The sequence below is a fragment of the Anser brachyrhynchus genome (assembly GCF_964034855.1).
Source record: "Anser brachyrhynchus genome assembly, chromosome: 1".
In the NCBI taxonomy this organism is placed as follows: Eukaryota; Metazoa; Chordata; class Aves; order Anseriformes; family Anatidae; genus Anser; species Anser brachyrhynchus.
The window spans coordinates 31,125,756-31,138,459 of NC_137694.1; the positions used below are offsets into that span (position 1 = coordinate 31,125,756).

Consider the following 12,704-nt stretch of genomic DNA (forward strand, 5'->3'; position numbering starts at 1 on the left):
TTCATCCCATTTTACCAACTGCTTCATTACTGGGAGACTGGACTTTGGAATTTCACAGTGCAGGGTGCTTTGTATTTTAGAGAATAAACGATTTTAAGATATAAATTATTTTTAATTCAGGTTGTAGCATGATAATGTTTTTCTTATCATGAACATTGTAATGGAAATCAGTTATAATAGTAAATGAAAGGTTTAAAAGATAAATCCATCAGTTCTTTGAAAGCTAATTCACTATCAAAGAATTTGCACCAACTAAATTGTGATATGCTTTTCCTTTGCTTTTGATACCAACTTTCTAGGCGTGAAGTACTTTATTTCATAGTTTGTCTTCATTTTACCTCACTCATAAAACTGGTAGAATCTTATTTCCCAGTTTTGTTAATGATTGATGAAACTGCTGATAAGGATTGTGAAATTAAAGTTAAAATACTCTCAAAATCTGTCAGTCATGTACAGTCTTAAACTGGACATCATGCACCCATTAATTTGATAGCATTTTTTTTCTGAATTTGGGTTTTTAAATGCTATATAATATGCCCAAAACACTTTTAAATATGATCGATGAGCACATTTATGTAAGTCCTATCAAGTTTTGAGAAAATGCTTATGCATTCTTAAGTGAACTTACTCATTAGTCTTAATGTTTGTGTAACAATTCATATAACAAATTCAGCAATTTGAAATGGATATTTACATCTTCATGCATTATGTGGATGTATATTACCAGATTGTTTGACGTTTCAGGTTTTCTAAAAAGTACAACAAAAACAAATGGCTTAGAAACTCACAATTAGTTTCCATTTACACTATACTTGTTTTGAATTCACATGCAAAATATTTGTAATGATTCTAGAAAAGCTTCTTTGATGTGAGTTCTTTATTTTCCATCTTATTAAATATTTCTAGTTACAATAGAATATTAATCCATAGATAAACTAAACATGCATTTCATATTTCTTTACTTTTCATTACATTTTTGTATGAAATTTTATATCACAATCAGATGGAGATAAAATCAAATATAGGTTCTTGTTAATATATGGAAGTTTCCAGATATATCAGTTCTTCTCCATTTTGTATCTGTTTTGTAACAACTGCATGCTAATAGTCATTAAATCATGCTTACATAAGTGAGTAGATCTGCACTGCTATGTTTGTGGAATTCTTTTGATTAGAATGTAAGGATTTTTTCAAAGATGAAACTCCATATTCCATTGTGATTATTTGCTTTGTGTTCATTTGATTTACAGCTCGGCCAAATCCACCATTTGACTTGGAATTGACAGGTCAGCTAGAAAGAAGTATTGAACTCTCATGGATACCAGGAGATGAAAATAACAGTCCTATTACAAGTATGTTTGTCTGTATCTATTGTAACAGAATTCCCTTAACTCTTCTTAGATCCCAAAAAGTTCTGATATAAGTTTTGTGTGCAGCATGGAAGAATGGCATATTCACTTGCTACAATTTGAAGGTCTTTTCCAACCTTAATGATTCTGTGATTCTGTGATTCTGTGAATTGCCATTTATTTACATAATAAAAATTCATTGATTATCCTCTACTGCACTGCCAAGCTGAAAGACTTATTTAATGCCCTAAAGAGCTGGGCTTTTATTCCAAAAACCTGTGCTAGTTAACACAGAAGATGATACCGGTGTGAGCTCTGTATGATTATGTCCAGTCTTATGAATAAGTAGAGAGCAGACTTGTTCATTAGTAGAACGAGTAGGAAGTCACTTGTATGTGCTTCTTAAGGAGAAATCTATTAACATTTTCATTAACTCTTTAGTACTTCCCATGAACTTGAATAGCATCAGTACCAGTATCTTTAGGGGGATTATCCATGACTACCAGTGACAGAAGCGTATTCTTCATGAAAATACAGACCAGAGGGTTGTGGTTTTTTTTGTTTGATTGTTTGGAGGGGGGGGAGTATATTTGTTTTTTGTTTGGCTTTTTTTTTTTAGATTAATATAAATAGTTGAATTGCATTTAAGTTATAGCTTATTCCTATACTCTTGTGTCAGTGCATTGATTGTTTTCCAGACCAAATGACAAAAGTCTGGCTTTTCTATTGAAAGGCATTCACACCGTCTCAAAAGAGATGATACTAGCTGGTGGCTTGTATCAGTTTTTCTACCACATACAGTCTGATATTGGAAATTGAACTCTTCCAAATAAATAATGCTGGGTTTAATTACAATACAATTTAAATTCACGTGTTGTCCACTAAGAGCTTGCAAAATAAGACATTATAAGACATTTGCATCGTAAGTAAGCCTGTTAATGCTGCTGCTATCACTTAAAAAAAAAAAGACTCAAAGATTACACATCATTATAAGAGATCCTTTTACACAGGTAATATGATTCACACACTAGAATCTCTCTTTTGGCTGTTTGACAGCTGAAGATAAATGGTCCTTTTGTTTCTGGTAATGAATATGATTTTCTTTTTGGAGTTCTACAAATCTGTTTATAACTGAGGTTGTGTACACCGCAGGGTCTTGACTGCAATCATAATAACATTCACACAGAGAACCCTCTAGTAATTTAGCTTCTGTACATGAATTCTGTGGCTTAATTTGAAGATACCGAAAAGTGCACTCAAAAATCTTCTTTAAGTATTGGTTCTTGACTTTAAATAGTTTTTCACTAAGACAGTTTCACTGGGGAAAATGGAATACTCTCATTTAATATCATACAGGCACTGCTTTATTGTCAGCTTGATACAACTAGGAGCAACGTATTTGTCTGCCATACACTCCTTTTATATCAAAATTCCAATCTTGTCTCACTTTCTTGCTGTGATAGTTCAAGGGTTCCTGTTATATTAAAATCCAGCACCTGACAGAGAGCTCTTGTAATAATGTGTTGCCTGACAACTGCATTAGTAAGAATACGAAATAATGAAAGAGTGTTTCTCTTACATTTCTATCTATGTAGTACCTTTCAGAACCACCTTGTATACATATGTCCTATGTACATCAGTTTCCATGATTTTTAAAAACGTTAGTTGGATTGCTCAGTTTTGATTAGCTCGTTCAAAAACGACTACACTGATCTAGGAAGGTGTTGCAAGTTTTGACGTAAAATTGGATTCAATTTCTGTTTGCAGGCTTTGTGATTGAATATGAAGATGGACTGCATGAGCCAGGGGTATGGCATTACCAGACGGAAGTTCCTGGATCTCAGACAACAGTACAGTTGAAGTTGTCTCCGTATGTCAACTACTCGTTCCGTGTGATAGCTGTCAATGAAATTGGTAGAAGTCAGCCAAGTGAACCATCTGAGCAGTACCTGACAAAATCTGCAAGTAAATAAGTATTCCTGCTTACCAGTAATTGATTTATGCTATGAATAGCATCGAATTTGCTTGTAATGGAAGTAGCAGTCATTCTTGTTCATGTGTAAATATTTTGTTTTTAGACCCTGATGAAAATCCTTCTAATGTACAAGGGATAGGTTCAGAACCTGATAATTTGGTAATAACATGGGAGGTAAGTTTGGGGATTTGGGAGGTTTCACTTGCTTGTTTTCAGCTCTGTGAGTAGCATTTTTGTAGAATGTTTTTGTTTTTAGAGAAATAACAATGATCTTCCTGAGAATACCCTGTGAAATAATATACGTACTGTGCGTTTACTATAGTCTTGAAAGAGAATAAAAATGTAGACATTTCCTATTCTTCACTTTCAAGGAAAAGCTGCATGCTATCAAAGAAAAATCTTTTTTCAAGGTGCCTTGTTTTCCTTATTGATTTCTCTAAGATAATCCATTAATTTGGTAATACAGCATGTTTCGCTGCCGATGTAGAAAAACTTAAATATGTAAATTTTGATTTATCTCAAGTAGATTGCTATTTTTAGGACAAAGTCTAATGTAGATTAATTCTACCCTCAGCTTCTGTGATAAGCTGAATTATTGTGCGCTCTTCCACTAAAAAACTTTTATGTCTCTATTATGCCCTTAGCGTCATGACAGGAACTCAGGAGAGCCATGTAAAACCAGTTTCCCATCCTAGGCAAGAAACATTCTCTAGGGAAAACAGTTTATTAGGGAGCTGGTGAAAATCTACTTCTCCTTCTTCCACTTCTAAAAAAATATTTGAAAACAAAATATGTATATAGAAATCCCAATGAATGGTTGTATGATAATTAGCCAGTCTCTTATTCACAGGACTCAATGTAACTTTTACTAATAAATGAAAAGCAACTGAGCTGACTGAGCTGTAAGAAATAAATTGCATAGCTTGGAAATTTCAACATTGCTGCATCTCTGTCATAGAACACAGTGATAAATTTTCAGTAAAATTGTAAATTGATAACTTTATGACTTCAGAATTTTTTGAGATGCTTCAGAATATTGAAAAAACAGTTTGATTTACTCTTTTTATTTCAGTCTTTGAAAGGTTTTCAGTCTAATGGACCAGGACTTCAGTACAAAGTCAGCTGGCGTCAGAAAGATGTTGATGATGAATGGACATCTGTTGTAGTTGCAAATGTGTCTAAATATATTGTGTCTGGTACACCAACTTTTGTTCCCTATGAAATAAAAGTACAGGCTTTAAATGACCTGGGATATGCACCAGAACCATCAGAGGTGATTGGACATTCAGGGGAAGACTGTAAGTTTCCTAGCTTGACTCAGTGGTACTAATTAAAAGTGACTAAATGTGTAACCTAAATGGGAATTCAAAATATTAAAGTATTAAAAAGGGGGTATACTAGATATTTTTAAAATTAAAATGAAGTAAGGTGGGGATAATAAGGGTTCATAAAACTCTGTACTATTAGTGTTGAGGTCAGCTTTTTAACAGTATCAGCTTTTTAACCTACTTCTTGAAAGGAATGCAAAGAGTAGTTCCAAAAATGTTCACGTGGTGTCTGATTCTAACTAGGTACTTGTTACATCTTTTCCACGCAGTGCCAATGGTTGCACCAGGCAACGTGCAGGTCCATGTTATTAACAGCACATTGGCAAAGGTGCACTGGGACCCAGTTCCACTAAAAAGTGTCCGAGGACATCTTCAAGGGTACAAAGTAAGTACAGTCAAAAGCATTCTATCCCTCATTTAATAAAACAGATCACTCTTCCTGTATGAGATTGTATCTGGATTGAAGTAACTGATGTGTAAGAGGATTCTTGCTTTTCAGTGAGCTCACAAGTTTTGCTGACAAGAGCAACAGCATTGAAATGACTCATTTAAATTTCAGCAAGGTTCCAGCCTTTTAGTACTAGTCTCATGTGACATTGTCCTTGAAGAAAAATTGGATCTGCTTGCAATTAAGTTTGCACACATTACATAGGTTTTAAAAATATGTAATAGTTTTACAGATTTTATTTTTTTTTCCCGGAAGGATACCTAGAGGATGAGGAGAAATAGTTTCTGTAGGAGTCTCTTTTAGGTCTAATGCTATTGAATAACTTTTTTTCAATTACTCATCTTCTACCATATGATTAGTCACGTAATTCTGACTAACTAGCCAATTGCTGGCTTGGAGTTGTGTCTTTTTAGAGGCCAGGAAAAAGCTCAGTTTAGAGAGAGTGGAAAAGGCGAAAGATACGGAGTACGCATATAACTGAAGGAAGCTTAATATAAGGTAATGCACTGGCTTTGGTGATAACTGAGAAGGCTGTGTTGGAAAAAAAAGACTGCAATTAATAGAGAATGGGAGATAGAAGGACTTCAAGGTAGGAAACTGGGGCAACTGGTATCCTTGGCAGATCAGGGAAAATCTTTTCACAAAAGTTGCTTCAGAGGTTGCACTAGAAGCACATCAGAAGAAACTTGGAACTGCAGAAGCACGGTAGACTAGTTGGGCAGGGGAGGGTGGAGTGAGAGGATACATTGACCTCCTGTGCAACAATAGAAGAAAGTAACAAGTAATTATTCTCTACTCCTTTGCAAGTATAGGAAAAAAATGTTCTAACAGAACCGACTAGTTGCACAGCCTGAACTAGGTTACTTTGTAAGACAGACTAACTTGAACTACTTCTTTTCACATGAAAGAAGGAAAAGAAATATTTGAAAAAATGAAAGGAGGAAAATGTTTTGAGGAAAAGAAATGCATGTAATACTTGTAAAATGGAGGGCTAGCATTCAAGAGCATTAAATCCTAACTTCTGTGTGTTACAGCTTGTTGAGTTCGTGGTATGTGGATGTGACTTATCCGGCACAAAATACCACTGGCTGGAGAGACTTAAACTAGTTCTATTAATGAGCTAACATAAATATTTGTAGTTGGTCTGGTGCTTTGCCCTAGGTAATAAACCTGGCTGAGGAGCAGGACTTACTAATTGTTCATATCACTATCTGGTAGATTATAGTCTCATTTCAACCTGGTATTTCACAAGCAAATGGGCAACCAAAAACCATGATGTGACAATTAGAATTTAGTGAAGTTAGTGTTTGCTATTAATCTTGTTACCACAATGCTAACAATCATAACCCAAATCACCAATTTCTGTAAAAGATCAGTATTAATACAAAAAAACAGTAGACAAAAATGTCTTCCAGTGCATCCAGTATTCTCACCCTACAAGACATAGTTACAGAGTTATCATCATCCCAGGTTTATTTTCTCTCCTGTATTTGGTAATGGGTTGCACTCTTGCCTCTCCAGTTACCTAATGAGTTAGTCATGCCATGATAACTTCTTTAGTCTGATAGTCTTCGCTATATATTGTACATTTTTTTAAGCTTTTTTAAAAAAATGGGGGGGGAGGGGTATTGGGTGGGGAGAAGAACCACACAATTACACAAAGCTAAGCAATTTTGAAGCTAAAATAAGTTAGGCAATAATCGTAAATAAAACAAGCTCAAGACTGCAGGATTAACAACTAACCTGACCACTGAATATTTTTGCTGTTGCAGCTAGGACAAATGAGAAAACGGTATATCCTTGAATAAGTTGCAGATGCAGCAGAACTTTCTTAAATAATTTTTGCAGATACAGCTAAATCAAGCTAAAACTAGACAAGGAATGACACATCCTAAGACCTAGTGGATAGTTATTGTTATAAAGCTTTCTCTGAAGTCAAGCTGAAAACTTTTCATGGATGCAGAATATGCTTTAAGTGTCTTACTGACATAGAACATGACTATCCCATTTTAGACACATCAGCAAAACTCTGCTAGCAAACTCAGGCTTTGCTAAGTAACAAAATTATTTCAGATGGTAGCCCAATATGCAGTGTTGCATTAAGGGTGCGTTTCTTAGTAAAGGGAAGGGTGCATCAAGCATGGCATCGCTAGTCGGTCGAGGGAAGTGATTGTCCTGCTCTACTCTGCACTGGTGCGGTCTCACCTCGAGTACTGTGTGCAGTTCTGGGCACCACAGTACAAAAAGGACATTGAACTGTTGGAGAGTGTCCAGAGGAGGGCGACGAAGATGGTGAAGGGCCTAGAGGGGAAGACATATGAGGAGCGGCTGAGGTCACTTGGCCTGTTCAGCCTGGAGAAGAGGAGGCTGAGGGGAGACCTCATCGCAGTCTACAGCTTCCTCGCGAGGGGGAGTGGAGAGGCAGGTGACCTATTCTCTGATATCACCAGTGACAGGACCCGCGGGAATGGTGTTAAGCTGAGGCAGGGGAAGTTTAGGCTGGACATCAGGAAGAGGTTCTTCACCAAAAGGGTGGTTGCACACTGGAACAGGCTCCCCAGGGAAGTAGTCACTGCGCCAAGCCTGTCTGAATTTAAGGAGAGATTGGACTGTGCACTTAGTCACATGGTCTAAACTTTTGGGCAGACCTGTGCAGTGCCAGGAGTTGGACTTGATGATCCTTATGGGTCCCTTGCAACTCGGGATATTCTATGATTCTATGATTCTATTTCTCTACAGATCCATACTATGGAGACAAATGTACAAACAAAGCAGGAAGACATCTAACTAGTAACAGTTTATACCCCATATCACTAATATTTTGTTTTTATATTAATTAGCTATTACTGGATATACTTTGATACTATGAAGCATTTCAAATCTAAGAAGAAACTTAAAAAAAATTGTTTTCGCTGTTACTAACATTTTTTCTTGTTATTCATATAGCGTCAGTGGTTTTTCAATAAGTGAAAAATGTAATGCAATTTCTTTTACTGTCATATTCCTCTTCAAGATTGCTGCTTATCAAACCCAGCTTATTAAAGCTCCCCTTCTGTTTCAGCCTGGCTATGGACAAGTGATGACCCAACTATAATAATGTGCTTTTGAAATGAACTATACCCGATGAGTTTCAATACAAATAGTACCATCAATTCAAGTTTTTCTTAACTTATAAATGGCTTTCTACACTATTTGGTAGGATGAGAGTTACGGGATGACAGCTGACAGTGTTAAAAAACATTAACTCAAGCAATGTAAAACATAGCAGCACTTAGCAATTAGAGTGAAGTGATACACAGTTAGCAATAGGAAGCTGGTGTTGGTGTATTTCTTTATAAGCAACCTAGTTGGGCTTTGTAAGTCCTAACAATTCCCTTTTTTGAATTCACACATGAAATCCCAGCTTTCTTAAGTAGGTGTTTTACAGTTGGCGTAAACAGAACCAGAGTTTTAGCCATTTACATTGCTTTATCAGTTTTAATGTCTGATTATACATGCATGAAAATTTTGCTGTGTAAAATGAACAATGATGCATTTGAATGTGACAGTCAGAGGATTAACACAAGTCTTTGTAGGGACAACTGTTAACACATTTCCAGAAATTGTGGTAGAGACACAGTGCAGTCAAGGAGATGCCAGTAATTACCTGTGAGGCTCTGTAATTTCTTAGAAAGAAAATCAGCAAAATGGACATCAGAATCAGCTTTGTGCTCTGATCTTTTTATCACGTAAACGGAGGAATGCTTCTCTTATGACCATATGTGGAGAACAGTGCAGGACTGTATCCTCAGAGGCCTTTCATGATTTCTGTGTTTTTCCAGCCTAGAATTTTTTTTTTCCCATTTAAAAATCTATTTGGCCTCCACATCACAGGGAATATATCTTGTGTAGTCAGGTGAAAGGCATCTATAATAAGGTGCCAAGTTTGCTTTGGAAGCTGTGTAGACATATTACTGCAAATATAGATGGTTTAAATGATCTTCCCTCTCAGATGCTAACATGAGGATCATCAGACACAAATGCAGTTCCAAACCAGAACTTGTGTCAGAGTGGCTTTGAGCATGAGCAGAACTGGCAGATGGTAGGTAGTCCTCACCCAGTCGTGTAGACATGACTGTTTCTAGACAAGCAGGAAACCTCTATGCTGCTTCTCACCTGAGCTAATTAAAATTGCAGTTATTCCTACCAATAATTTATGGATACTCATGGAAAAGCTTGAGAGTTCGCAAAATCAGCCTCACTATCAAATCAGCCTCACTATCAAAATCAGCCTCACCACCTCAATGCTCACTATAGATTTTCTTTTTTCTTTAGGTTTACTACTGGAAAGTACAGAGTCTATCCAGAAGGAGCAAGCGGCATATAGAGAAAAAGATCTTGACTTTCAGGGGAAACAAGACTTTTGGAATGTTGCCAGGGCTGGAGCCCTATAGTTCTTACAAGCTGAATGTTAGAGTTGTTAATGGTAAAGGAGAAGGACCAGCAAGCCCAGACAAAGTATTTAAGACCCCTGAAGGAGGTATGAAGTGAGAAACTTAGGAATTAAGTTAAATGTGGTGTATTCAAAATGGGTATACTAAGGATGCAATTGCTGAATTTGCATCTTGGACATCATAAAATAATAATCTGGCTCAATATGGTAATATCCTTAATAATTCATGAGCTGTTTTAAGTTCATCTACTTTGTATTTACCATATATTCTTCTTAAAAGTTCCTAGCTCACCATCCTTTTTGAAGATTACTAACCCAACATTGGACTCTCTGACTCTGGAGTGGGGTTCACCTACCCATCCAAATGGTGTTTTGATATCATACATACTGAAGTTTCAACCAAGTAAGTTAATTATGAATATATACACCTTTTACAATATGTTTGCTGAATAGTAACTCATTTATTGATAAAAATACTAAATTTGTAATGTACAAAAGATATGATTGCATTGTAGATGTCAAGTTTGCAAAAGATTAGCATATTTAGACAATATATCTGACCCTATTTAGAAAATTCCACTTGCTCAAGTGCAAGGTTAGCATTTTTCCATTACTTTTGGTTCTTCAAACCCTAATTGTCAGCCAAGTTAGAGGCACTTATAAATCCTATATGCTGACTGCAGAGAAAATATCATTAGCAGTAGATCAAAATACATCCAATTATATTGTTGTCTGCTTCTTCAGTTTTCATTCTAAAACGAAAATATCATCTCTGTGCCATTCATTCATGTCAGAGTTATACTAGCTTTGAATTAAACTGCTCATTATTTCCATTCAACCAGTCACTTCCTTAGGATCCACATGCTACTGCCCAGAAATTGATCAGCAATGGCACTGGCAATTAGGAGTTGCATGTGCATGGAACAGATAAAGGCAGTTTGTTTTCTTCCACTTACAAGATTCCACTGTTCCTTGGTGTTAGATAGAAGTCATTTCAGTATTTTTATTCCTAAGTATAGTGAATTTATTCCGAAGCAGTTAGTTCAGAGATTCAGAGAGCTGAGTGATCAAAGTTTCAAAAGTGTGTACATTCAGTTGGTTTGATGTAGAATTAGTGTCTTAGATTCAGATGCTTTACTTATGAGAATGGAACTTGAGCTTAAGAAACTTGTAGGTGTTCCTTATCTCCCCTCTGAATTTTTGTCCCTCTCCTTTTTATATAAAGGTGATTTTCTTTGGAAACAGTAGTTTATCATTTAAGTGACTGGAAATGAACAATACAGCAGACAAACAAATACAGAAAAACAAAGTCTGTTTTAACATAATGACAACATAGGCAATTTTCCTAAGTAACTGTGGTTTTGTTTGTTTTGTTTTGTTTTTTTCTTGTAATAACAGTTAACAACACACATGAATTAGGTCCCTTGGTAGAGATAAGAATACCTGCCAACGAGAGCAGCTTGATATTAAAAAACTTAAATTACAGCACACGATACAAGTTTTACTTTAACGCACAAACATCAGTTGGATCAGGAAGTCAGATAACCGAGGAGGCAGTAACAATTATGGATGAAGGTAAGATGGGTATGTATAAAGAAAACCCACTGAGTTTAAAAAAAGACTACGAGTTTTATTAAAAATATTACTACTACTTCCTTCCATTAAGGAAATAGTCCCTGGTAAAAAATTCTCAAGGGCTTTTTCAACTGTATTATATACTATTAAAATATTTTAAATAGCTTTTAGGAAAAGATGTGCAAAGTTTTTCTACTGTAGTGGAAGCCCCAAAATAAGCGTAAAGTCTATCCTTTTGATATAAACTCACAAGACCTAATTCGTTGGCTTTTCTTGGCTTCAAAATTTCATCTAACTTTACATTTTAAGTGGTCTTCCTCCCTTAAGCTATTCCGTTCGTCACCTGCTCTGGTCACAGAGAATAACACTGAAATGATGCAGCTTTATGCCTCACTGAGGAAATTATTTCTCTCTTGAAGTATGCAACAGCTTCTGTGAGGTCTAAACTTTTCCCACAGAGCTGGCAAAAAAATACATCTTCAAAAAAGCTGCAGAAAAAAAAAATCTAATTTGTGACCCCAAGTAACTGGTGACATTGTATATTTAAATAACTTTATTATAGTGTTTGATCCTGTCACTATTGATTTTTACATTTGTAACAATTCTAGATATAGGATATTGGCAGTTCTTTTGTTGAAGATGCTATTTATTTAAGTATGAAAGCTCAACAAATAAGAGTAATTTCAAACAAAAGGGAAATATGGGGGAAAGCCTTTTATGATTTTGCAAGTCTTAATATTAAAGGTCTATCTTGATACCATCTTTTAATATATTTTTATGATTACTGAAATTACAGTTTTATTTCAGTTGCTATAGATGAGTTGGTATGCAATGCAATTTTTCTAATAATGTATTAAGGTTTCATATAAATGACATTTATTTTAAACTGTGAGTCTTAACAAGCATGACCAAAAAATTTATTAAATGCATGTATATTAATTTTTGTCTTGTAATAGTCTGTCAGTGTTCAGCATAACTGGATTGTTTCTAATTTATTTGAATTAATACATTTTATCTAGTCTGCATGCTTTTCTGGTTTAAAATGAAATTATTTATATGTATGTTCCCTTTGGCATTGTATCTAATTATATAGTGTTCCTATTCTTGTTTTCCTCCATTAAAGCCGGTATTCCTCGTCCTGCTGTAGGTGCAGGCAAAGGTAAAATAAAACTGCATGATTTGTTAATGTGTGGATTTTGCAGTGTTGCAAATGGGGAAATTGCAGTGGTAAGGACAGAAAATCTTGGACTACACATTACTATACAAAGTATTAATCAGTGCTGGAAGAAAACATTTCTGTTTAAAAAAAAAAAAAGGAATACAGAATGCTTATTAATACCTTTCATCTGTTTATTTTGCCACAGAGTTCCTGGGGAATTCATTAGCTTTGCTTCAGTAAAGTCTAATTATTTCTGAACATTTAACAGATGTATCTCACTGTCATAAATATTCAGGGTCCAGGTGCACTAGCACTGATGAGCTGGAGTAGAAAAAGCAGCGGTTTCACAAAGATTTTTTACTGCCTGTGCCATGCGCGTTTTTTCTTTCAAAAAAGTAGGTGCGCTTTTGTTCTCACTGCTGATTAATGCTACCCATT

General features: G+C 35.5%; 1 protein-coding gene across 27 annotated transcripts in view; it reads left to right on the top strand.

Annotated features, from left to right (window-relative positions):
• NRCAM (neuronal cell adhesion molecule) overlaps positions 1–12,704 on the top strand; it is a 151,475-nt gene that overhangs the window by 110,758 nt on the left and 28,013 nt on the right. For 12 of the 27 annotated variants that reach the window (XM_080569891.1, XM_080569875.1, XM_080569871.1 and 9 more), the window contains 8 exons: positions 1,251–1,352; positions 3,117–3,314; positions 3,428–3,498; positions 4,397–4,622; positions 4,922–5,037; positions 9,415–9,619; positions 9,813–9,935; positions 10,931–11,107. In XM_080569891.1, coding sequence (XP_080426017.1) covers positions 1,251–1,352; positions 3,117–3,314; positions 3,428–3,498; positions 4,397–4,622; positions 4,922–5,037; positions 9,415–9,619; positions 9,813–9,935; positions 10,931–11,107 — 1,218 coding nt within the window. Of the gene's footprint in view, positions 1–1,250; positions 1,353–3,116; positions 3,315–3,427; positions 3,499–4,396; positions 4,623–4,921; positions 5,038–9,414; positions 9,620–9,812; positions 9,936–10,930; positions 11,117–12,230; positions 12,267–12,704 lie in introns of all 27 variants that reach the window. The other 15 variants (XM_080569867.1, XM_080569887.1, XM_080569878.1 and 12 more) reach the window with 2 other exon arrangements.